Source organism: Sceloporus undulatus, chromosome 4, assembly GCF_019175285.1.
Source record: "Sceloporus undulatus isolate JIND9_A2432 ecotype Alabama chromosome 4, SceUnd_v1.1, whole genome shotgun sequence".
Taxonomy (NCBI): Eukaryota; Metazoa; Chordata; class Lepidosauria; order Squamata; family Phrynosomatidae; genus Sceloporus; species Sceloporus undulatus.
The window spans coordinates 134,998,471-135,024,988 of NC_056525.1; the positions used below are offsets into that span (position 1 = coordinate 134,998,471).

The window sequence follows — 26,518 nt, forward strand, 5'->3', positions numbered from 1 at the left end:
TAGTTTCGTTCCTGTCTATTTTACCAGCAGAGATGGCTGGTTGAAGCTCTCTATACATTTCTCTGCTGGATTGGTGAACAGTGACACCTAGAGTTATAACCAAAAACTACAGGTGCTTCATGTTGGCATTGTAAACACAAACCAAATTTTATTTTTCTTATATTATGATCATTTTAGTTATATTCACAACCTAATCAATTCATCCATAGGGCCATATTGCAGGACTGTACATTGAATTACATTTCCCTGAATCAATAATATGCTTCTTTAAAATATGCATGCATAGCATAGCTAGATTGATACATCTGATGACTGATATTGACTGATTTGGTGATGTACATTATATTCTTGCTCTTCATGTGTCATCTGCAGAAGAACTGCATCCACACAAATCAAGTTGCATAACCAAGGCAGACTAAATTAAGTTTGGCATCTGAAGGGGAGGGGGAATCTCAGAAGCACCTTCTCTTTTTCTCTGGCTATAAAAAGTAACACTTTTTAAAATTAATTAATTAATTATACTTTGCTGACTTTTGATGGATCCCAGAAGAAGCTACCTTGGGTAACTACCTAATTCTGGCAAGATGGTAGTGTTATAGCTGACTAAAAATCTATTGTCTGAGGTCCAAAACACACTGCAGAAATAATCCAGTTTGAGACCACTTTAATTGCTGCAGCTCAGGGCTAGGGAATCCTAGTAATTGTAGTTTATTGTGGCAGCAGAATTCCCAGACAGAGAAGGGTAAATGTATCACAAAACTACACTTCCCAGAATTCCCTAGCATTGAGCCAGGGCAGTGAAAGCAGTCTCAAACCTGATTATTTCTGCAATGTGTTTTGAACCTGTAACTAAAGTTAATACTGATCCAATAAAACTCCTTCTCCACACCGTAATTTGGCACACACCCAGCAGATCTTCTCCCCAACCCCACAGGACTTGAATTATGAAAGGTTCCAGTGTCAGAGAATGTCACAGGACATCACTTGTCAGAGATAAGGCATGTTGTCTTGGAGGTGAGGGCAGGGAATCTGAGATAAACATATTTCTTAATCCAAAGGCTTTTTCTGCCCTCTGTGGGGGAGGTCTAGTGTACCCTGTTCCTGAGACCAAAGGTTCTCACGAAAACAATCTAAAATAACTCTTCAATACTAATGCAACTGTTGTTTCAAAAGATAAATTATAAAACCATCATTAAACTACACACACACAAAACCTCAAGAAGATAAGTTGTTTAAAAACAGCAGTCAGTAAAAGTATTGCTCTGTCTTTAGCTACTAGGTCCAGATGCCTTAGTTTAGAAACTAAAATATTATGGTTTAGGTAACCACCTACCAGAAGTGCAAGCTCTTCCAAGTGCTAGATGCTACTACTTGAAAGACCTTTTGCCCTGACACTACTTCCCTAATATGTGAAGATGGGAGAAGCAGATCTTGGTGTTTGGGCAGGCTTATAAGCGATCTTTTTGGATTTTCTCATTTCAACCTGTTGTCCCTTTTTTCAACCCTCAGAATCACATGTGGCTTTTTTCCCTGTCCCTGTTTGGTACCACAGGTCTGCAAGGTTCCTTTAGCTTCCAGCTGAAGCTGGACTGAAAGCTGACATTCCTTAGCATTTTGAAGGAATTAAGAAATATTACTCTCCAACCAAGAAAGAAAACACACAAATAAGGCCACCCGACTCAGCAGGTTGGCCTGGTTGCTGGGGTGGCCATGTCGCACCAGCTCCTTCGCCGCTGGGGCCTCCAAGCCCCAGCAGCCTCTGCTTCGGCGGACTTACCCGCTATTGGTGCAGGGAGTGGAAGGGGCGGACCTTCCGCTCCCAGCACTGGGAACTGTAGTTACCAGCCCCTCTTGTGGGGCTTGTGGAAAGCCCCTTTGGGATGCCCTGGTCCTCTGGGGCATCCTACTGGCTGCCGGGGCTGGGAGTCGGTACATCTGTTTTGAAGCTAATTTTGATTGGTTCCAGTAATTCTCCACACAATAGATAGATAGATAGATACTCATACCTACAAAGGCAGACACACAGGCATATGTTTCTAGAGATATCCACAGACATTATGTACAGCTTGTCCTCATTTCCTCCTCTCATACTAACTGAGACAACAGCTTGGACTCGACAACACTGAACCTCCAAATCACGTCATATTTTTAGTACCCAGTAAAGTGTATATAGGAAGCATGATCACAAGTTGAAGGTTTATTTCCTTAAAAGCTGCTCTGAAGGACAAATCAAAATCTCCATTTAGGTTTTGGTAGGGAAGGTCCAAAGAGGCCCTGTAGAATGTCATCCGGAAATCAATTACACTGTATTGCATAAATATGAGCCTTTCATGCTTCAGACTTCTGAAAGTCTAAAGAATAAGACTTTGTACGTATTTGTGTTCCTCTGTTTTCCAGGTAAAATAGAAAGCGTGGTGCTCAAATAATTATATTTCGCTTGTTCACTTGAATGACCTGAAGGTGGAGATGTTATTTTTGAAGCAACATTTTTTCAAAAGACATGGGGTTGAAATACTATGGAGTTCAAAAGGAGAAACTAAATTCAGTCAAAAAAACAGTAAAATATCAAAGTGTAAAGAAAAGGAAACTCACCGTGCCTTCAGGTTCCATTTCAGAATTCAAATGGCTGCCTTCACTGACCATCAAAGATATTCCAGATTTTTCATTGCCAAGAATATTCTGTGCTATTTGGACACTGGGCTGCAGGAAAGCAAACTCATTTCTCCTGGATTCAGAGGACAAACACACCTGATAGGAGTAAGGCAAAGTCCCATCTTCATAATTTGGGGGGAATATGGCTCCAGTCTTTGAGTGAGTGTCAGGAACAAAGCACTGAAGGAAAGTGGGGTTCCTTGACCTTTGGAATCTCATCATGATGGTCAGTGTCACCGTCACCAGGAAGAGGAAGGACACCAAAGCCAAAGCCAACACCAAGTAAAACTGTAGATCAGATGGAGACCCTAAATCACTAGGTGGCGAGTTCATCTCTGGCAAGGCCTCCTGGAAGTTCTCTGCAAACACCAGGTTCACAGTCACAGTCGCTGAGAGAGGAGGATGCCCATTATCCTTCACCATGACGACCAGCCTCTGCTTCACAGCATCTCTCTCAAGTAACACTCGCGCTATTTGAATCTCTCCTGTGTGGGAGCCAATGGTGAAGAGGGAGGGCTCTGTGGCCTGTAGCAGATGGAAAGAGAGCCACGAATTGTGTCCAGAGTCAGCGTCCACTGCTACCACTTTTGTCACCAGATAGCCTGACTCAGCTGACCGAGGCACCATCTCAAAGACCAATGAACCTTCAGTTGCTTGGGAAGGGAACAGAATCTGGGGGGTGTTATCATTCCTGTCCAAGACACACACTCTCACTGTGGCACTGCTACTGAGAGGAGGAGAGCCTCCATCCTGGGCCTTCACTTGAATCTGAAACTCTCTCAATTGCTCATAGTCAAAGGAGCGTTGGGCATAGATTGTTCCAGTCTCAGAGTTAATGGAGATATAGGAGGAAATAGGTAAGTCTTCAATATTGCTACTGAAAATGGAGTAAGTGATTTGGGCATTGCGGTCCAGATCTGGGTCATAGGCCTTGATGTGGAAAATGGAAACTCCAGAAGGGTTATTCTCTAGAATGTAAGCAGTATAAGAATGTTTTTCAAAGGCTGGGGGGTTATCGTTGATATCTGAGATGTGTATGGAGATGGTTTTGTGTGTGGACAGAGGAGGTGTGCCTTTGTCTGTGGCTGTGATTGTGATATTATACTCTGAAGCCTTTTCTCTGTCAAGGGGACCATCCGTGAGGAGTTTGAAGTAATCATCTGAAGATGAGACAATCTGGAAAGGAACAAATTCCTGAAGATGACAAGTGACTTCCCCATTTTCTCCAGAATCCTTGTCATGTACTTTAATGAGGGCAATCACAGCTCCAGGTGCAAGATCTTCAGGAATTGGGCTGGAAATGGAAGTAAGGATCACATCGGGAGCATTGTCATTCTCATCAAGAACTTCAATTTCCACATTGCAATGTGCCAGCAATCCTCCTCCATCACTTGCTTGTATTATCATCACATAATTTTTTATGTTCTCAAAATCTAAGTTTTCCATAAGTGTAATTGTTCCGTCTCTGGAATCCAGTTTGAATTTCTGCTCAGCTGCTTCTGGGATGTCACTGAAAGTATAAGTGATCTCAGCATTTGATCCTTCATCATTGTCAGAGGCTTTAACCTGTAGCACAGACACCCCAATGGGGGCATTCTCTTTTAGGCTTACCTTATAGGTTACCTGGGAGAAAATTGGTGTATTATCGTTAGTATCAGTTACATTAACTCTTATGTTAAGAGTCCCAGTTTTTCTAGGAACTCCTCCATCCATAGCTGTAAGGATCATGTAATGGGTGTGTTCTGTTTCCCTGTCTAATTGTTTCTGTAATATTAATTCTGCATATTTGCCTCCATCTTTAGTCTCTTTAACTTCAAGTTTGAAATAAGGAATTGGGCTAAGATTATAATCTTGGAGGGAGTTGTTTCCAATGTCCTTGTCTTCAGCATTTCCAAGGGCAAATCGAGCGCCAGGAAGATTAGACTCACTCACTTTAAGGTCAATATTTTCTTTCCGGAAGTGGGGAGCATTATCATTCACATCCTGAATAAAAATATTTATATGGAAAATATTCAAGGGATTATGTGCCAGAACTTCTAATTTTAAGACACAAATGGATGATTTTCCACAAATCTCTTCTCGATCTATCCTATCCTTCACATACAGGTTTCCATTCTGTTCATTCAGAGCAAAGTACTGCTTTCCAGAAGAGATCCCAAGCTTGCGTTTTGTCAAGTCTCTGACCTCCAGCCCCAAATCTTTAGCAAGGTTCCCCACAAAGAAGTCCTTCTCTGCTTCTTCTGGCACTGAATAGTGAACCTGCTCAGACATCATACAGGAAAAGACAGACCAGAGTATGAATGAAAACAGTACTTGCCTGAAATTGAGTTCCCTGATCCTCTCTCTGTACCTTATTTCCATCATCATTTTCATTGATTTTTCTCTCCTATTCTCCACAACTCACCAGTTCAAGACTCCAAGTACTTTGCAGTAGGATAGTAGAAATAGTTCTTAGTAGCTTATGTTTTAAGAAGTGAGAGCTTTCATTTCTGGAGAAGCTTTTAAATAAACCCTTCCACTGAATCTTCTTTCTTACCAGCAAAAATATACTGCTGCAGTCTTCAGTGATAATCCATTCCATGGTTGTTCCCTTGTTGTCCAACAGTGACACTCTCCGTTCACACAGGGAACTGCCTTTGCTTTTTAAAAAATCATTGAATTTCTACATTTCCCCCACTCCCCAAATATAGAGAATCATTTAAAAATTATATTGCTAACATGATTTTCGTGTTGTATCCCAGACTGCTAAGCAGACTTTAGTCACTTACTTTATTCACATTAAAAATAATACACAAACCAGTGGAACCAGTGTCATTTCAAATGTCTTTCCATTTATGTACTCCTCTCTTTTACACAGAAATTAGTGCAAGTGAACAGAGAATTTTAATGCCACATGTCTGCCAGAGGTTCAACTTGTTAATTAGTCATAAGTTGTAACAAATGGAAGTTGACCAACATAGAGAATGTAAACCAACCAATACATTTAATATAATGTAAGTAGATGAAAAGCTATTTTATACCTAGTCAAACTCATAGTCCATTTAGCCAGCTAACTGAAGGATACTGAAAGAAGCAGTAGAGTCTTGAAAGCACTTTCCTGTGTCATTGTTTTTCTCACAGCCACCTGTTATTCCCCTCCAAGTTCTCCAAAAGACACTTTGTTATCTTGAGAAGTGGAAAAAATGGGAGAGAAGGCTATGTCTGCTTCTGTATTGCAGAAATAATGCTCCTCTTTGACACTGCCGTAAATTCATGCAACTTCATCCTACGTAGTCCTGGGATTTTTGATTTTACAAAGTCTTTAGCTTTCTCTGCCAAAGAGTGCTACAAATCCCAGGATTCCATAGGATTGTGCCACGGCAGTTAAAGTGGTCTCAAAGTGCATTATTTCTACATAGCAGCAAGGGTGGTCTACATTTTGATCTGGACCCAAATTCAATGGGATTTGACTCCAGTTTTAAATGTAGTGAGTTTTTTCAAACTAGGGAGTTTATATTTCAGTCTTGCACAAATACAAATTTGCCATATATCAAACTGGGATGAACATTATTTCCTGAGGAGAGCTGAGTAACTGACCTTTGTTGTACAGTCAGATCTTAGTATCCATGTTTTTTTTTTTAATCCAGAGATCGTACCATCCATGGCTTGAAAATATTTTAAAAATATCTAAATTCCAAAAAGAAAACCTTGATTTTGATATTTTATATAAGGAACACCACATTACTATGCCATTGGATTTAATGGGACTTGAGCATACGTGGAGTTTGGTATTCATGAAGAGTCCTGGAAGCAAACCCCAGGGTATGCCACTGTAGTAGATGATCTAACACATTGTGAAACTAGGTTGGTGGTTACACAAAACAGAGCTAGGTTGTGGAACTGTTGAACTTCATACCCACAGAAGTTAGGCTGACCCCATCTCTTTTAAGTTTCTGGTGGACATCCGAAACACTGTTATTCTGCATGGCATTGAGTGTTTGAAATTGCTGTTTTAACTGTTTCAAAACAGTTTAACAGTTTCAAAACAAAATGGAAATTCTCATTCTAATGAGACTCCCATCAATGCCTAGCAACCCCAAAAGATAGATAAATATTGTTTGCAGTTATTTGTAAACAAGTGTAATTCTTTGGTGTGTGTGTGTGTGTGTGTGTGTGTGTGTGTATGAAAAATGCTTGTTGCTATTTCCATTTTAGAAAAGGGTGTCTTGAAATTAAGGCTCTCTGTTGAGAAAAAGAACAACTGCAAGATTCTTGGCATTTCGGGACTTTGCTGTGCAAAAATATTTTGCACAGGAAATATGCATTTAGTTCAACCACCTCCTCCCTTACTGTTTTTCCTTCTACCCAGAAAAACAATAGGGCTTTTTGACCAAATAAATTTTCTTGAACAAAGACAAAAGATGCTCACAAATATACAGTAACCAAGAACAAAAGAGCCTCAAAACTGAACAGAAACACCTGTATTCTTATAGAGGAGGAAGAAAATCACTGATAAAGTTCATTTACAGGAATGAAATAAGCCAGACTTACATCATAATTATTGTGGCATTTTTCTTGTTAAGAGTGCCTTTTTAATTCTTGCAATATTAAATATAGATTTCATTTCCTTACTCTATACCTGTGTATAAACTTCTGTCTTTCTCCCACTCAAGTAAGATGTTGAATATCTTTCATCCCATATTGACGGGATGTTTACCACTACTGTTCATATTAAATGGTTCATGTGATGCAGAAGAAGGTGATGATATTTTCTCTGCATCATATACCTAGAGGAAGATGTGACCCATATATATGATGGTCCATTTAATACAAAGGTTATTCCCAGAAGGAGGAGAGGATAAAATAGAGCATGCACACAGACTTTCCCATGGATTATTGGAGGATGGTGGGGGACATCTTTCTCCAAACAGCAGGATTGACTGTATCTGAGGATACCAATATTCATATATCCATAAGACATTGAAGATACTGTTATCCATACTTACTGGGCTTAATTTAAACTCTCATTCTAACCTGTATACTTACGTGAATCATGATAGCCCTTTTTAGTGCACAGGCAACTTGAAAAAAAGGAAAAGTGCCAGTTCTCTGCCAATTTGTTAAAATAAAACTCTCTGCTCCATTGTATGTAGATGCTTATGCATTCTTATTAGCCAGAGAAAACAACACCTTAGTTCTCACTAAGGCAGTAAGTCTGTATGTAGCCGAAACTCACAAAGATGGCTGATTACATGAAGAAATGTGCCATAAACCAAATTTAAAACAAACAGGCAGATACTAGTAGAATAATAGAGTTGGAAGAGATTAAAAGGGCCATCCAGTTCACTTGGACTGGATGGCAACCACATGCCGTGGCCTCGATCTGGCATTTCCATGGTGCAAAAAAACAAAGGAGCAAAAAGCGGCTCCTTTCTGTGTCATGGAAAGGGTGCCTTTGCCGCCGTGGCGTCACCTACTGCCACTCCTTTTGGTGCTGTATCATCTGGATGCAGTGCCAAAGGAGCACCATGACACTTTGATGGGGCACACGGCGTGATGGCAGTGTCAGGGTAGCATCGGGGCATACTTCTTGTGGGCACTACGCTCCCACTCTGCCCTGAGGCCAGCGTTTATCGCCAGTCTGTCAAGGCTGGAACTCACAATCAAAGCACCCCTGAAGGATAGCCATCTAGCCTCTCTTTAAAGACCACTAAACAAGGAGACTCCACCATACTCCAAGGGAGTATGTTCCACTGTCGAACAGGTCTTACTGTCGGGAAGTTCCTCCTAATGTTGAGGTGGAATATCTTTTCCGGTATCTTGTAACCATTGTTCCATGTTTCTGGAGCAGCAGAAAACAAGCTTGCTCCATTATCAATGTAACATTTAAATATTAATCAGGGCTATCATATCGCCTCTTAACCATCTCTTCTTCAGCCTAAACATATCCAGCTCCCTAAGTCTTTCCTCATAGGGCATGGTGCCCTTCGTCATTTTGGTCGCCCTCCTCTGGACACACTCCAACTTCTCAACATTCTTTTTGAATTGTGGTGCCCAGACGTGGACACACTATTCCAGGTGATGCCTGACCAAAGCAGAATAGAGTGACCAGGGACGTAGCTAGGATTTTGGAAGGGGAGGGGTCCAGACTAAGTGCCACCATTATAATGGGGCTTGAGTGCAGCGGCGCAGCAGCACACCCCATTCTTTTTTCTAATGGAAGGGGGGGTCCGGACCCCCAGACCCCCCCCTTGGCTACGTCCCTGGAGTGACACTATTACTTCCCTTGATCTAGACACTAAACACATTGGCGTTTTTCGCTGCCACATCACATTATTAACTCATGTACAACCAGTGGTCTACTAGTACTTCTAGATCCCTTTCACATGAAGTCTTGTTAGGGGAATGTCTATATTAAAACTCTTCTCCCTTGCATGCTAGTATTTGATGAACATGTTATAATGTGAGGCTATCCACTGCTTGAAAGCAGAATAGACCAGGACTATGTTTATCATTAGAAGTAACTAGATATTCATGAACTCAAACAATACATTTCACTGATGAATTCTAACCGACAATTCAAATAGAACAAAGTTTCAAAACAAAGTTATGAAAGAAATTTAAAAACAACAGAGCAATAGGATTTACATCCTGAAAATAATACAAGAATATATGATCAAAAGAAAATCTTCTCAATCAAAAATAGTTAGCTCACCTGGATGACGATAAGATCTCCATTGTTTAAATCTAACTCTTCACTAGATAGGATGGGATCCTTAACTTCAGAATTCTGATTGGTCAAAGTGCTGGAAGAATTCCCCTTGGCTGTATTAAACTGGCTCTTCCTAGAGCCTGTGGTCAGAGAAACCTCATGGCAATAAGACTGAAGAAAGGCCCGGACTCCATCAATCCCCACAAATTGTGAAACCGGAACACCACTGAAATTCACAGTTCCATTGTGACAAAGCTGAGAATTTCTCCATCTGTGTAGCCTAATGCCAACTAACACAAGCAGAAACATCAAAAACAAGCAGGACACAAAAGCCACTGAAACCACCAGGTAGAAGGTGAGATCTGAAGGGGGATCTGTAGGAGCTGAGATGCTGGTGAGATCTGAGAGCATTTCAGGGATGCTGTCAGCCAGCACCACGGTAACCGTCACAGAGGCAGACAAAGGGGGCTGCCCATTGTCCTTCACTAAGACCACCAGGCTTTGCTTGAGGGCATCTTTCTCCAGAAGGAAGCGGGCTGTCCTGATCTCTCCAGTGTGGAGTCCCAGAGTGAAGAGCCCTGGCTCTGTGGCCTTGGTCAGCTGGTAGGAGAGCCAGGCATTCTGGCCAGAATCCGCATCCACTGCCACCACTTTAGTGACCAGGTATCCCGGCTCAGAGGAGCGAGGGGTCAGCTCTATCCCAGTGGAGCCATCGGTGGGAGGAGAAGGGTAGAGGATTTCCGGAGCATTGTCATTCTGGTCCAGGATGAAGAGAGTCACTGAGACATTAGAGCTAAGTGGAGGAGAACCTCCATCTTGGGCCTTGACCTGGAATTGAATCTTCTGGATCTCTTCATAATCAAAGGAGGTCAAGGCATAGACAACCCCAGTCTCTGAATTAATGGACAAGTAAGAGGAGAGGAGAGACTCCCTTATTTGATCTTCAATAACGGAATAGCTTATTCTGGCATTCTCTTCCCAGTCTGGGTCATTTGCTTCTAGTGAAAAGATAGAAGCACCTCTAGGATTATTTTCTAAGAGATAAGAGGTGTAAACTGATTTGACAAATAGTGGAGGGTTGTCATTTGTGTCTAGTATCTTCAGAGAAATAATCTCAGAGGTAGAGAGTGTTGGAGTCCCTTCATCCATTGCTGTAATAGTAATATTGAAAGATGCTACTACTTCCCTGTCAAGGCTTCTCTCTGTTACTAAAGTGTAAAAGTCATCATCTGTTTTCTTCAGCTGAAATGGAAGCTTGCTAGGAATGGAACACTTAACCTGCCCATTGACTCCTGAATCTCTGTCTTGTACGTTTAAAATGGCAACAATAGTTCCTTGTGGCGAGTTCTCAGAGACAGAACTGATTGCAAAGGTCATTGTCAATTCTGGTGCATTGTCATTTATATCAGTAACAAAGATCAAAACCTTTGACCTGTCACTCAACCCACCTCCATCCATGGCATGTGCTTCAAATTCATAGGAGGATGACTCCTCATGGTCAAGGTTTCCTAGAACAATGATTTCTCCTGTTGTGCTGTTTAACATGAAAGTCTGGGAGTCCTTCTCTGTGATTTCTTGGAAAGAATATTTTATTTCTCCATTGAGTCCTTCATCCATATCAGTGGCTCTTATTTTCACCACAGTGGACCATTTGGGAATGTTCTCTGCGACACTCACTTCATACACTGATTGGCTAAACACTGGCGCATTGTCATTTGCATCGAGAACAATAATATGGATTTGCAATGTGCCAGACTTGATCGGATCACCCCCATCAGTTGCTGTCAGGATTAGATTATAAACTGCTTTTTCTTCCCTGTCTAGTGGTTTCTCCAACACCAGTTCAGGTTGTCTGGCACCATTTTCTGCTCTTGGCATGGCCAGAGAAAAATGATCAGTGCCTGTCAGTTCATAGTGCTGAACAGAATTTATGCCCAAATCTGGGTCTTGAGCTCTGGGTAGAATAAATCGTTCTGTGAGAGTAGTTGTCTCACTCATTTTAATTTTCCATTCTTTTGATCGAAATTGAGGAGCATTGTCATTTATATCTGTGATTTCCACTTCAACACTATAAAGTTTTAATTTACTTTCAACAAGAACTTGGAACTTTATCATGCATTTCTCTGCCTCTCCACAGATTTTTTCTCTGTCTACTCTTTCAGAAATTTGTAAGTGCCCACTGTTAACATTCAAAGCAAAATACTGAATCATACCTTTACTAGTAACAATGCGGAGCCCATGGTCTGAAAGTTGTTTCCCTTCCATTCCTAGGTCCTTCACAATATTCCCTACAAAGGAGCCTTTCGGCATCTCTTCTGGAATGGAATAGTGGATCTGCCCAGAAACTGCCTTCCAAGCAAACACCATGAAAAGAAGGCATTGCAGGATTCTTCTTCTGCAGCTCCACAGACCCTTGGTTTCTTCCATTCTTTTTACAAGTAGATTCTGGTTCTGGTGCAACAGCTTTCAGGCTAGTAATTATTATTTGCTTCTGTATCTTTTTTGTTGCTCCCTGTTTCTTTGCAAAATATCTCGCAGTCAGTGTGTATATAAGCAACATACATTTCTGCTTTGCTTTCCTGGTCTGTTTTCCTGTGTTTCTAACAGGAGAGCTAGGCTTGCTGTAGCTTCCCCTTTTCTTCCTTATTGGTGAACAGCGACACCCAGGGGCTAAACTGAAATCTGAAAAAGCTTTATTGGAATATTACATTGCTTTTGAGAAGTTTTTTCTTTTCTTTTCAATAGTATTGATTGACTAATAAAAATACAGATTATTTTTTGTCCTGAGAAGAAAGAAAAATGGGACACATCATCCCTTTTTTTTCTGATCAGAAGGTTCCCACTTTTATTAGATTTATATCCCCAATCTTAGATGTTCTCAAATAAGGGTGATATTCAGACACTAAACTCTGAATACTATTTAATACTATTGAAGAGCCCTGATGGCACAGTGGTTAAATGCCTGTAATGCAGCCACTCACTCACAAACCATAAGGTTGCGAGATCAATACCAGACAAGGGCTCAAGCCTGTCTCTGGCTTGCATCCTTCCATAGGTTGCTAAAATGAGTACCCAGCTTGTTAGGGGCAATTAGCTTACACTTTGTAAACTGCTTAAGGAGTACTTAAATGCACTGATAAGCAGTAGAGAAATGTACTTGCTATTGCCATTGCCATTGCTATTTAGATACAATACATGAAACAAAACATTGGTTGGGTATTATAATTCATGCAATTTTAATACATGGAGGTCAGCCTTGCTCATTTGTGTCTACTGGCTCACCAGGTGTACTTCTCCTGTCCACTGTTTCTCCCTCTGAATTTGCAAAGACACCCTACCACTACCACCCCCCCCCTTCCTTCTTTCTCCTTAGTCTCAAGGTTAATCATCAGCCATTTCCCACCCCATATCCTGGTTGCATACTTCATTTTATCTCCTCTTTTTTTCCACCACCAATTATTTTCTTTCCATAGTGTCTGTCATATGCTATTGCTGCTTTTTCATGATGAGCAACTGCTGAGGAATTTCACAAGTAGTTGCACAGATTGCATGGCCACACTGAATGGTCTGCCAGCACTCACATGCAACCTCCAAATGTGTGGGATTCATCATCACAGGAAAGTAATGGTATATGGCTCTCACAGCGCCCATATACAGGTACTCTATCCATTTCTTTCCCCATCTGCCCCCACTTTCCAAGAACACATTTTCCTTCTTCTCTTTGCTTAGTTCTTATTTATTACCTAGTTTTCAACTTAAGATGTTTTTATAAAACCAATAAACAGTGCTAAACACTTACACAGAAATACTTTAAGACAGCTACTCTGTTAGCATTTTTGTGCATCTATAATATCACATAGAATGAAAAGGCCACCACTGTTTCACAGAACTATATTTGGATTTCATGGATTTGGAATCCTTTATGCCTGCACTGTGGGGGGGACAGGGACGTAGCCAAGGGGGGGGTTCCTTGGGGTCTGGACCCCCCCCCTTCCGTTAGATAAAATGAATGGTGTGTGCTGCCGCGCCGCCGCACCCAAGCCCCATTATAATGGTGGCACTTAGTCTGGTTCCCCCCATTCCCAAAATCCTGGCTACCTCTCTGGTGGGGAGCAGTTATTATAGTCAGTCGCAGATACTACTAAGTTGTTTGTTTGGTTTTTAGTGTTCCAGGATCCTATTCTTGTGACTAAAACCATTGACCTTCACAGCTATTCTTGGTGGCTTAACTGCATCATTTTACTAGATTCTACCCAATCAATATTGTTCATTTAAAAGTTGTGGAAAGCACTTCATCGATGATTATAGTCATATGGAAATAATAACAACAACAATATGAATTTCATGAATTTCACCCTCTGGAATTTATGTCTGTATACTGGAGACCAGTACTGTATGTGTGTCTGTAGGGCCCTGCTTTGCATGTGTTCCAGGAAGCAGGAAAGAAAGGAAAAATGTAGTATGTCGCTCATATTTCTCTACTGCTACATGTTTGTTACCCACGAAACTCTTTGAACACTTCATAGAACTTTTTAAAAATAGTTGTGGCAGCAGCAAAAAGTTTTCATGTCTTCCTCTCCATGAACCCTAATCTTTCAAGAAGAGTTTTGCACAAGTTTGACTCCTCAGGAATAGCTGGATTCCAGAAATGACAGCTTTTTCTCCTGTTTTGCAGATAAAATAATATTGACCTCCATAATTATCCTGATACTGCAGCACCCAGGGACATTTTGAGGCACCCAACAGCCCAAATTTGGGGTGTGTGTGAAAATAATACTTATGCTTAACCCTCCATGTTTTTCTCCCTTGGGTGGCAGCCATCTAACTCCTGAAACCTTCCTTCCCCTGTGGCACAACATCAGAGGTATTGCTTCCCAGCACAAACTATCTTCAGCTCAGTAGGAAGGGAATGAAATGATGACCAAGATGATCAATGTTTTGTAAACCAAGCCTTATGAGGAACTTAGGGAGTGGGTATGTTTAGCTTGGAGAAAAGAAGACTGAGAAAAGACGTGAAATCTATCTTTAAATATATGAAGGGATGTCATGTAGAAGAGAAGCAGATTTGTTTTCTGTTGGTTCGAACACAAACCAATGGATTCAAATTACAAGAAAAGAGTTTCCACTTAAACATTAGGAGGAGCTTTTTTTACTGTAAGACCTGTTTTGACAGTAGAATCGGCTGCCTCAGAGTGCAGGGGACTCTTCATTTTTGGAGATCTGGAAGCAGAGGCCGGATGGGCATCTTTTAGTTGTGCGGTAGTACTGTAGTAGTAGTGCTGTAGAAGTGTCATTTTGGGCGGCCGGAAGACTTCCGATTGACCAAAATGACGGACCTCAACACTGAATGGGGACGGCTTGGCACCAGGGGATGGAACAGGGCTGTTTTGAGGATGATTTGCTGTGTGATCAAATCCATTTTTTCCCGGTCAAGGGTGGCCCCGAGTGTCCCCTTCCTGTTCCCATAACAGGGAAAATAACGTGTGCAATAAGCTTCCAGCTATATCCAGAACTTCCTGTGATTTCTAAAGATATAGACAGACATTACTTTTGATGAATAATGGTGCAACCCTTGTAACTCTTTTCCAGGTTAGGGAATTTAGAGTTCATAATCTGTTATTTATCTTAACAAAATGATATGATGTGCACACATTTGTGGTTCCCCCCCCCCTCCCATGACAAAAATAACAATAACAAGATTTTCCTTCACACTAGTTCTCTGCTCCACATCTTTTATATTTAAAATCTTTCTGCTAATGACTCAGTTTCTCTGTGCAGATTAGAACAATTAGTCACTTTTGGATTTCTGTATGAGTGAAACTGTTAAATCAAAACAGTAAAAAAAAAAAAAACTATTGTGGAAGATGAGATATTTAAATGAATAGAATCACACTAATCTACCAGACAGACAGATTGTAAGAATCAGAACTAAAAGGATGATGGGAGCCCTGGTGGCACAGTGGTTAAGTGCCAGTACTGCAGCCACAACATTGTAAGTTCGATCCTAGAGGAGGGCTCCAAGGTCCACTCAGCCTTCCATCCCTTCATATGTCAGTAAAATGAGTCCTCAGCTTGCTGGGGCCAATAGGCATACACACTGTAAGCCACTTAGGGAATGCTAGTTCACTGATAAGTGGTATAGAAATGTACTTGCTATTGTTATTGTATCAGAATATACTTCAAGGAGCAAGTTGGTTTAACTTTTTGAAACAGAAAAAACCCAGTCTGATATATATCTAGCTATATCTATATCTATATCTCTCCTGCTATAATAATACAGATATGTGACTAAGATAGTGGGGAGGGAGAAACTCAAAGACATGTCTTAGAAATACCTTTTCAACACACTACTATAGTTTATTAGTAGCACATAGTAGCAAAGAAATCAAGCTTCAAATCAAGAATTCCTGATTCAAATCTCACTTCAAACATGAACTGTAGTAGGCTGGCTTAAACCTAGCTCTTCATATGCAATGCAGGAAAATAATAATACTTAGTTATTCAATAAGAAGTTTGGATGATAGTTTGAAAAGTTACTTGTCACTGTTATATCTACACCATTATGGGTGTCAACTTGAATACTCATAGACTCTACGGATAAGTTGCACTACATGTGTGTAGACTGAGTTAACAGAATCTGTGGGCACAATCCCTTTCACTATGCATTTCTAGATTGGAATGCTTGCTTAATACTAATGAATGTGAAGAAATCTGAAGTTATTATTAGCTCAGTTACAACATTGACTCTTACTGAGTGAGGTTTTGGTCAATCAAATTTCATGCAATAATCTAGAAATGAATGCGGTATTGTCAAATAATGTGGCATGTTTTGAGTAGTATTGCTTTTCGTAATTCTGCTATTGTGATCCTACATATGGCCATCTCCTTCTGATGTTTTCTCAGACTGGAATTTCTACTACAGCACATATCAACCCAGGAACCACAGCTACTTTCCCAGAGATGCTGAATCACAATTTGTAGTTCTTGACATTTCATAATAGTTCTCCTCTCTTTGTCTTGAATTATTCTGTCCCCTTGGATTACCACATTTTTGGCCACCAAGACTTGTTTTTCTCAACCACAATTATTAAAACTGGCCTATTATGCTCTATTTGTTTATCAGTTTGAATCTTAAAAGTCTCAAAAGACTTTTCCTTCACCATTTTCAAAATTTTTTCCAAGTTTATCTTCCCAGCCATGCTTTGCAGATAGTTAATCATACTTTTTCCATAGGCTCCAACATATCACTGTAGCTGCTTTGTCATGGAGTTTCTTATAGTCAGTCTGTATTACCATGCTGTAAGAACTAATAAGATGGTTAACAGTCTCATCTTTTTCTTTACAGAGACAGCACTTACCATCTATAGTAGGTTTTTCAGTATTTGACTGGATGCTATTTGTCTAATGTGTCTGTTCTTTAGCTTCAAATTTAAGCCCTTCAATTTCTTTTTTCAGTGTCATTTTATGTAACAATTTCCAGATGTTTCTCTTCTCAGGTTTTCCTTCTATGCTTTAAATGAACTGATGACGTATTGGTTTGTTTTGCCAGGCTTCAACTCAGTCTTTCATCATTTTCTTTTTATACATATATTTTGTTTCTTCTTTTTTGCTTTCTTTGATGTATTAATTCAAGGACGTTTTCTCTTCGTCAACGGCTACTTTTATTTGTATTAACCCACAGCTATATGTGCTACATCAAGTCAATCAATATCTTTTCAAGGTAGTATGAATCAATTCATGTCTGAGTTTTTCTACCTACTGCAGCTAGTTCTGCTCAGTCCGATCAATAATTCTAGTACTATAGTTTGACCGCACTGGAGAAAAATGAGCTGAAAATTTTGTCCACATTGTCCTCATTTCTTTTCATTTAATATTTGGGTATAGTGATTCCTGGCAGTGTTCACAACATCTATTCCATCAATTTAGTTGTCGAAGTTGGATAAACAGAAGATTACCAGTTGGAGTGAACCTCGTCTTTCATGAGAAGGTGGAGTTGTGACAATTAACATGGCCTCACTGCCAAAAATTTCATTATCTTTTCCAGATGTTTTCTGCAAATACCATCAAAAGCTGGCACAACTTAATGGTAAACTTTATTAACAAAGACAACCCAGAAAAGTAAATCTGCTCTTAAAAAAAAGTTGATGGAGTTGGAATACCAAATTTATAACTCTATTAAGATGCATTTTAGTTATGTCAAACACTCTTCATTACTACTGATGTTAATAATTGCATATGGACACCCCCCAGTGCTAGAAAAGTGAGACTAGATGAAACGCTGGTTTGCTGTTTTATCAATACTTATGTCAGATCTTCTATCTGATAAGCTTACTCCCAGCCTTTCCCCAATAATGCTATTATTTATACACTCTATTTATATTATTTACACACATACACACACATTATTTTATACACTATTACAATGAATCAATATGTGAACCTCTAAGATCTATTACATGTAATCCAACTAAATCAGAAAAGTTGAAAGAGCAACTTAATAACTAAAACAGTCCTTGGGTTCAATTTATTTCCATGACATCAATGCATATACAAGGTACCACCTGCTTAACTTGGAAGAACTTTTGCTATTCTCAGAGTAATCAGCAGGTTATGATCTCATGATTATATAATCTCTCATCTTTTCACAAATATCTTGGGCTGAATAAAGCCATAGCAGAATAATTTTGAACCAAAAAAAAAAAAAGTTTGGCTGAAACAATAAAAGTAATATGATTCGAGCTAGACTTTTAAAAAACCTATTAAGCTACCACTTATGTGATATTTAATGTCAATGCATCTTACAATGAAAAATAATTCTGGTTTGATTGTGGTGAAACTAGTTTCTATTGCCCCCTATGGTGGTTTATCCATTTATAAACAAGTTTTTATTAGAAGTCTCCTCAAAAACTGGAAATATAATTGACCAGGGACATTACAGCACAAGCCCCATTCTCACCGCAATCACACTTGTAAAAGAATATGGAATTCTACCTGTTTGGGAGTAGACATTATCTCCTGTCTTCTCAGTTGTGTGACTAGGACTGCTTCTGCTCTTGCCTTCTCTTCCTGATTTTCCTTTAACTATATGCCCTTCGCAGCATATCTTTTTTTTTAAAAGAGATTATGGAATGGATTATGGATTATGGAGATTATGCCGGAGGAGATCCGTCACATTACCAGCTTAAACAGTTTTTAAAAAGCTGTTAAGATGGATCTCTTCTGGCAGGCCTTTCCAGAATAGATAACCGGCCACCAAAAATCGGAACCCATTACCCCTCTGAATCTGCTATAGCCACTGCTTGATTTATCTATTTTAAGGTATGTTTTAAATTGTGAATTGTTTAATTGTTATTTTAGGGTGGATGGATGAGATACTGGGGTATGGGATTGTACTGTTTTATCTTGTAAACTGTTCCAGTTGTCTCATACAGAGAGGCAGAATATAATTTTTTTTAAAATTTCTTTATTTTTTGTTTTCACTTTTTCACACAGTTCAGTAGCTCTGCTACTGCAATTCAAGATTTAAAAAAAAAGAGAGAGAAAAGAAATAGAAGAAATAGAAGAAATAAATACAGGGAATCAACCTGCTTGGGAATAGGAAGAAGGAGTGGGGAGAGCATGAGAGGAGGAGACACTGTAATTGCCAATTGTTTTGCACTTGGGAATTAGCGCAATTGTGAGACCATTGATGGGTTTTCCCCATCAAAAAGAAAGAAAGAAAGAAAGAAAGAAAGAAAGAAAGAAAGAAAGAAAGGGATGCCATAACAGTGCTTTGAGGACACAACAGCTACAGGTTGAAAGAGGCACTGTGTGATAAGTATCACCAAAACCACTTTCCCCACAAGTCTAATCACAGTTTAAAAACCAGGGGTTATCAAGTCCCAAGTAATAAAACATTCCTTGATATGAATTTATTATCCATTTACTCTGGTGCTAACAACATATTTACAAACAGATCTTTGATGAATTTCATGGGCTTTGTGGCTTGATTGCACAGAAATGCAAGTCAGCTAAAATCTTTCTACAGGGAAAGCAAGATTAGGACACTATTAAGCACTGGAGAAACCAATTAAGATTGGAGAAACCAATCTGCTAGATATGATATCTTCATAATAATCAAAGAGACTTCACTTTTAAATGACATTTTACCTTCTTTCGCCTGTTCCCTGCTTTTATATATTATGCAGCATTAGATATTAAGTTTAGTTTCTTGGCTAATTGCAACAATATTGTAACCAAATATTTCCAGAGTATTGAACCTGGCATATGCAGTTTTCATCTAGGATGTTGTTTGTCTTTATATCTTTAATTAAATAAAATATAACACAGTGCAACCCTGGTAAAAAACACATTGCATTTCCTGATAAGAATTGAGTCATGAAAGATATATGCCCTAGTCCCTAACCCCATAAAGAGAACAATTGAAGTAAGGAAAACTGGAAGAATGTTGTGCATACAGTAATAATAGTAAAGTAAAGACAGTATGCAAAATAGCGTATAAGGAAATTTTACTCAGAGACAATAACAGCATAACTTATTTTTTAAAAATGAAACATCTAAAATTGTCCACTCACCTGGTCTATAACAGGTTCACCATTAGTAAGATTTAGATCTTCACCAGAAAGAATAGGATCTTTCCCATCACAAGTCTGTTGATTGCTCAAAGTACCTGAATAATTTACCTTGGAATTATTAAACTGGCTCTTCCTAGAACCTGTGGTCAGGGAAACTTCATGGCAATAAGACTGAAGAAAGGCCCGGACTCCATCAATCCCCACAAATTGGGAGACAGGGACACCACTGAAGTTGACATTCCCTGACTCAAACAGCTGAGAATTTCTCCATCTGTACAACTTAATGGCCAATAACACAAGAAGGAAGGTCAGGAACAAGCAAGAAACAAAAGCTACTGCAACCACTAAGTAGAAGGTGAGATTTGAAGGAGGATCTACAGGAGCTGAGATGCTGGTGAGATCTGAGAGCATTTCAGGGATGCTGTCAGCCAGCACCACAGTGACTGTGACAGAGGCAGAGAGAGGTGGCTGCCCATTGTCCTTCACTAAGACCACCAGGCTTTGCTTGAGGGCATCTTTCTCCAGAAGGAACCGGACTGTCCTGATCTCTCCAGTGTGGAGTCCCAGAGTGAAGAGCCCTGGCTCTGTGGCCTTGGTCAGCTGATAGGAGAGCCAGGCATTCTGGCCGGAATCTGCATCCACTGCCACCACCTTAGTGACCAGGTATCCTGGTTCAGAGGAGCGAGGGGCCAGCTCTATCCCAGTGGAGCCATCAGTAGGAGGAGAAGGGTAGAGGATTTCTGGAGCATTGTCATTCTGATCCAGGATGAAGAGGGTCACTGTGACACTGGAGCTGAGTGGTGGGGAACCCCCATCCTGGGCCTTGACCTGGAATTTAATCTCCTGGATTTCTTCATAATCAAAGGAGCTCAAGGCATAGACAACCCCAGTCTCAGAGTTAATGGACAGGTAAGAAGAGAGATGAAAATCACCTGTTTGCTCTTCAGTAATGGAATAAGTTATTCTGGCATTCTCTTCCCAGTCTAGATCATTTGCATTTAAGGAAAAGATCAGAGATCCTCTATTGTTGTTTTCAGGTAAGTGAAAAGTGTATTCTGACTTTTCAAAGACTGGTGGGTTGTCATTTGTATCTAAAAGATATAATGCAATTACTGTGGTGGTAGAAAGAGGAGGGACTCCATGATCAGTAGCTTTGATAGTGATATTGAAGCTGGCACAGTTGTTCCCTGTCAAGGAGCCATTGGCACCAAACTATAAAAGTTATCAATGGACCTCTGCAGCTGGAAGGGGAAGTTGTTGGGCACTGAGCAAGTGATTTCCCCATTGATTCCTGAATCTCGGTCTCTTACATTCAAAATGGCAATAACAGTTCCAGGTGGTAAACTTTCCAATATGGAGTTGGTTACAAAGGTGACAGCTAATTCGGGTGCATTGTCATTTAAATCTGTAACATGGACAACAATCTTTGCTCTGTCACTAAACCCTCCCCCATCCTTGGCTTCTACTTCAAACTGATGTAAAGAGGAAACCTCATAATCAAGTCTGCCTGTGAGAGTTATTTCGCCTGTTGTTGAATTAAGGAGAAATATTGAGAAATCGGATTCTGAAATTTTCTTCAGGGAGTATTTCACTTCTCCATTAATCCCTTCATCGAGATCTGTGGCACTTACCATAAGTACGATAGATCCTTTAGGAATATTCTCTTTGACAAACACTTCATAGATGGGTTGACTGAAAATAGGCATATTGTCATTGGCATCCAAAACTCTGACTTTGATTTGTGCTGTGCCAGACCTGACTGGATCACCTCCATCCGTAGCTGTGAGGATTAGGTCATAAACTGACTGTTCCTCCCTGTCCAAAGGTTCTTTTAGTACCAGTTCAGTGTGCACTACACCATTTTCTGCTCTTTGAACATCCAGGAAAAAATGACTACTACCTGTGAGTTGGTAGCCTTGTATAGAATTTATGCCCAAATCTGGATCTCGAGCTTCCATTAGAGGGACTCGGAACCCAGGTGCAGATATCTCACTGATCTCCAGCTCCTGTTCCAATACACGGAACTGTGGGGCATTATCATTTATATCTATAATTTCCACTTCTACTCCGTAAAGTTTTAATTTATTCTCATTAAGAACCTGAAACTTTAAGACACACTTCTCTGTCTCTCCACAGATTTCCTCTCTGTCAATTCTCTCAGAAATTTGCAAATGACCATTGTTGGCATTCAAAGCAAAATACTGAATCATACCTACATTAGGAACAATGCGGAGTCCATGTTCTGAAACCTGTTTCCCATCCACTCCCAGGTCCTTTGCAATATTTCCCACAAAGGAGCCTTTGTGCATCTCTTCTGGAATGGAATACTGGATCTGTCCAGAAATTTTCTTCCAAGCAAAGAGCATGATAATAAGGCACTGTAGGATTCCTTTTCTGTAACTCCATGGCCTCAGAGTATTTTCCATTTTTGAACAGCTGGATAAACTACCTTGTATCTTGATGGAAAAATATTGTATCCAAAGGAGATTCCTACTCAAAATGTACCTCCGTTGTTCTTCATTCTGTCAGCCTGCCTCTTTTTTCCTGTTAAGTTGTGCCTCTGTGCGATAGAACAGCAACACTGGATTGGGTGGATGTTCATTTTCCTTCCTTATTGGTGAACAGTGACACTCAGAGGCTCAAATCCAAATTGCACCTACTTCAGTTTCAAATGTGAAATATGGCTTCACCACATCATGCCCCAAAATGAAATTATATTTCAGTCTTGTAGAAAAAAGTTTACCAAAATGCATAAAGAGACAAAATCTTTATGAATAATCTGTCTGAGACAGTTTCTTTTTTCCACATAATTCATCTACCTGTGATAAATAAAGACCTGACTACCTTTGCAGCTTCTGTTCATTTTTTCCCTAAATAGCAATTTTAACAGAGAAATAAGAAGCCCAGGCCATTAGTCCTTCCTGTTTTCCTGTTGTCAAGTTGGTTCAGCTCTGTCTCTCTGCATATATGCATCTATCTTCTCCATCTCTTTCTCCCCCAGTCTTTTCCCTCTCATAAATTTCCCCCCTCCTTCAGGGTGGACTTTCACCCAAATTTCACCATAGTATTCTCTTTCTGTGCTTTCATTTTTATGTTAGATGGAGTCATGGCTCTCTGGTACCATACATTACTTTCCTGCCTCTGAATTACTTTCTCGTCTCCTTTTTTCCTAGCTTCTATTTCCCCTCTTTCAGTAAACATGCTTCCCATTTCTATATCATTTCTAATAGCTCCCACTATTGCTTTCAGTGTCTAGCTTTTTCCATCTTCAGTTTTAATTGTTTCTTTTTAATGCTAGTGTCCAGAGATCTTTCTCATGGAGGCTTACTAGTGTAGCTGTTTTATGTAATATAAAGGTTGGAAGAAGCCATGGGAGACAATGCTGGTAGAAGTCTGTAAAGATGCATATAAAAGCATACATTCTATGTGAACACTCTAATGTACTACATAGACATAAACATAAATGAGAGTTCATGTCATTTTAACTAAGAACAATGAATGGATTCATGAAACCCATGATGACTATATCAGATGACTAAAATGCAAAGATGGTGAGAAAGAGGTGGCCAGCATTCATTCATAGCATATATATGCCCATGACAAAGTAATTCTGTGGCCATGTTCAAGTAGGATTTCAAAGAGATTTGATATAAATTTGCTTGTAAGATAAATTTTCATCCTTGCAAAAATTAAAAGCACAAGGTATTACACTCTTAGACATACACTGACCATGATCTAGCATTAATGGTGTGCAGTTCATTCATACCCTTTGGGACAGCATTAGAGCTTGTTCCCACTATGAAATACAGTGTAAATGACCTTCGTTCCCATTTGAAACTGCTTCCTAGAATCATAGAATCATAGATCAGATCCTGTCATGATGATGTGAGGCAAAGGCAAAAAAGCCTGTTCTTTCTAAAGAGTAGTTTGAAAGAGGTTCATTTCAGAAGAATTGATTTTGAAGAAAATTCCATAAGTGGGAATGACAGATCAGAATTGATTCATTCTGGAGGGGAGGGACAAAGGGCAGAGGAGTGTTTACCATCCCACCTCAGTTTTTGAGAGATCCACCATTTCCCCCTTCTCAGTGCTGCTGTTGTACTTGGGTTTTTTAAATTTCATTTTTTTTTCATTGAATGCATATTCGATTGATGGCTTTTGCAACTACTTGCAAAGGCATGTATTTGCTAAAGCAAACAATTGAATATGTGTTCAGTTTAATTTTTTTTAAAAAAAACATTGTCCTTCCCTTCATCCTCCTGCCTCGTTTCCCGGCCTTGTCTCCATTCCCCCCGCCGTGCTCCATTGCCATACTCCTACTCCTGCCTCCTTCTTCATCCTCCTCCGCCCATGCTGCTCTGACCCTTCCTCCTTCTCCATCTTCCTCCTGCTGCTGCCTCCTTCTTCCTCTTCCTCTGCCTCTAGCCGCTCTGACCCTTCCTCCTTCTTCCTCCTCCTCCTCCTGCTGCCGTCTCCCTCCTCTTCCTCCCCCTCCTGCCACTCTGACCCTTCCATGTCACACAGTCTGAGCCTCACATTCTCTCAGCCTCAGGTCACACTCTCTCAGCCTCTTCCCACCCATCCCAAATTTCTAAGCTGCCCGGCTGCCATGTAGATCACAGATGATTGATGGGGGATTTTGAAGTGGCACTACCAGTGGGGATGACAATTGTGCCAAAAAAAGCAATTACACTGGGGTAAGGAAAAGATCCCCTTTTATAGTGGGAACAAGGGACCTTTTAGAATCAATTTCCAAAACGGAGCAGGAATCGATTTAAACTGCAAGTGGGAATGAGATAGAGTCTTAAGTGCATGAATCTAGGAATTCTGCATTTTATCCAAATTACTTGAAGGAGATGGCACCTCAGAGAACCTATGATGTTCTGAGATGAAATGCTGCTCCAACCTCTGGTTAGGATTACAGACTTGTGATTCCTGAGGCTGTTGTTGGTTTGCTTTTTAAACCATACACACACATATATTGGGAGAGGTAGGAAATATGTGAATGCCGATTTTTAGAAAGAATGAGTTCAAATACTCAGGAGTGCTTAGTTTTCCAAGGAATGCCTACAAAGCATTCTAAAAATACAAACACTTAGAAAGACATTTTCCACTGTTGTGGAAGTCTTTTGTTTTTCCATATCTAGTTTTCACGTGTGTGAGGAAAGTAGCCTGAACTTCCTCTTTTTCTTAACTAATGTGACAATAATTGTACTGAACCTCAAAAAGAGGTTCAACACATTCAGGGAAGTAGGGAGAAATAACGTTTTGTATCTTGGAATGAAATTGATAACATGGATTTTGTAATCCTGTTTCCTAAACTGGTGAAATGTATCTGTTTTTCCCTGTATGTGAAGTTGTGCATTTTGACCTTAGGGCACTTTGTTTCACAATTAGTCACCTGGCATAAACATTGGCTTAATTCGCAGATCAGATTGCTCAGGCATGTATCTCTAAGGAAATCTTGTGGTGGTGGTGAAATGGTTTAATCAAGGGAAATATAAATTCACTGTAATGTATATTATGGCCCCATGATCACCACAAGATCATCATAAGTCAAAAATAACTTGAAGTCACACAACAACAATGCCCATGACACTTTTCTTTTCATTTGTGATTTCTCTACAATCATATAGGGCTTTGTAATAAGTAATGCACTTGCTACCTTGCTGCTTGATGGCTATCCTTCACTGCAAGATAGTGTTTTATGTTAAAACAACAGCAACAACAGCAGCAGCAACAACAACAACAACAAAACCAGCAGCTGTTGATAGCAACCAGAATCAGATTTGGGAACTGTTATTATAATTAAATATTGCACTGGTGATATCCCATTTTGTAGCTAGCAGAGGAATGAGATGACTAAAAGGTGCCAGTCTTGTCTATATAAGCCAATTTGGTTCTGCAGTCACAAAACTGCTGTATGAAGGATACGTTTGCCTGTTCAGATTTGTTACGGCTGCCAACTAAAGTACTGGATGTTGAATATTCCAACCCAGCTCCACTCAACCACAACTGAACCTCCTCCCATCTGGGCCTCCAGATTTCACATCCCATGCCTTAAAGCACTACTGAAATAATCTGAAGATCACTTTCATGCAAAGAAGAAACCAAAGTGGAATTGTTCTCAGAATTGTAGTTCCTAGTGGGCCCTTTACTTTCATTAGAGTATCCAACTCACTTAAAAACAAAGACAAAAATAAAACACCTCTTTCCACCCTACAATTTACCAATCAATCAGTTAGTAAGTCCATCCTCTTGAACTCTGCTTGGTGTTTACACTGTTTTTTAAACTACTTAAAATACAGAATATTAGAACACCAACTCATTTAGTTTCAGGGACAACTTGCAAAAATAATGAAAGACAGAAGCAAAGGGAAGAGAAGGGAGAAAGGCTACCACCACCAAATACAAATGGGACAGCATGATGCTCTTTGCATTGTGCTGCTGCACAGGCCATTGAAAATGCAATATGGACCTCTAGGATTCCAACATGGACTCCCTCACTCTCCAGGGTTGCACATGAGCATTGCTGGCAAGGTCCTGCCCTTTGTTCAATGTGCAGTAATGATGGTATATTGTAGTTGTCACTAGGCACAAA

The 26,518-nt window shown here is 40.0% G+C and overlaps 3 protein-coding genes across 5 annotated transcripts in view; all 3 read right to left on the reverse strand.

Annotated features, from left to right (window-relative positions):
* LOC121928513 (protocadherin gamma-C5-like) overlaps window positions 1-26,518 on the reverse strand; it is a 368,742-nt gene that overhangs the window by 324,320 nt on the left and 17,904 nt on the right. The window contains exon 1 of one of the 3 annotated variants that reach the window (XM_042463326.1): window positions 9,347-11,839. The exons of the other annotated variants lie outside the window; for them this stretch is intronic. Coding sequence (XP_042319260.1) covers window positions 9,347-11,770 — 2,424 coding nt within the window. The 5' untranslated portion in view covers window positions 11,771-11,839. Of the gene's footprint in view, window positions 1-9,346; window positions 11,840-26,518 lie in introns of those variants that run through there. 3 annotated transcript variants of the gene reach the window in all.
* LOC121928040 (protocadherin gamma-B2-like) lies at window positions 16-5,174 on the reverse strand. Its single transcript, XM_042462226.1, has 2 exons — window positions 2,593-5,174; window positions 16-87 (listed from the first exon to the last, which is right to left on the reverse strand). Exons 1-2 carry the CDS (start codon window positions 5,023-5,025, stop codon window positions 16-18), a joined length of 2,505 nt encoding a protein of 834 aa, XP_042318160.1. The 5' UTR covers window positions 5,026-5,174.
* On the reverse strand, window positions 19,900-22,367 carry LOC121928523 (protocadherin gamma-A6-like). Its single transcript, XM_042463361.1, is given in 2 exon segments — window positions 19,900-21,122; window positions 21,125-22,367. Coding segments are annotated over 2 exon segments (2,442 nt in total). The 5' UTR covers window positions 22,344-22,367.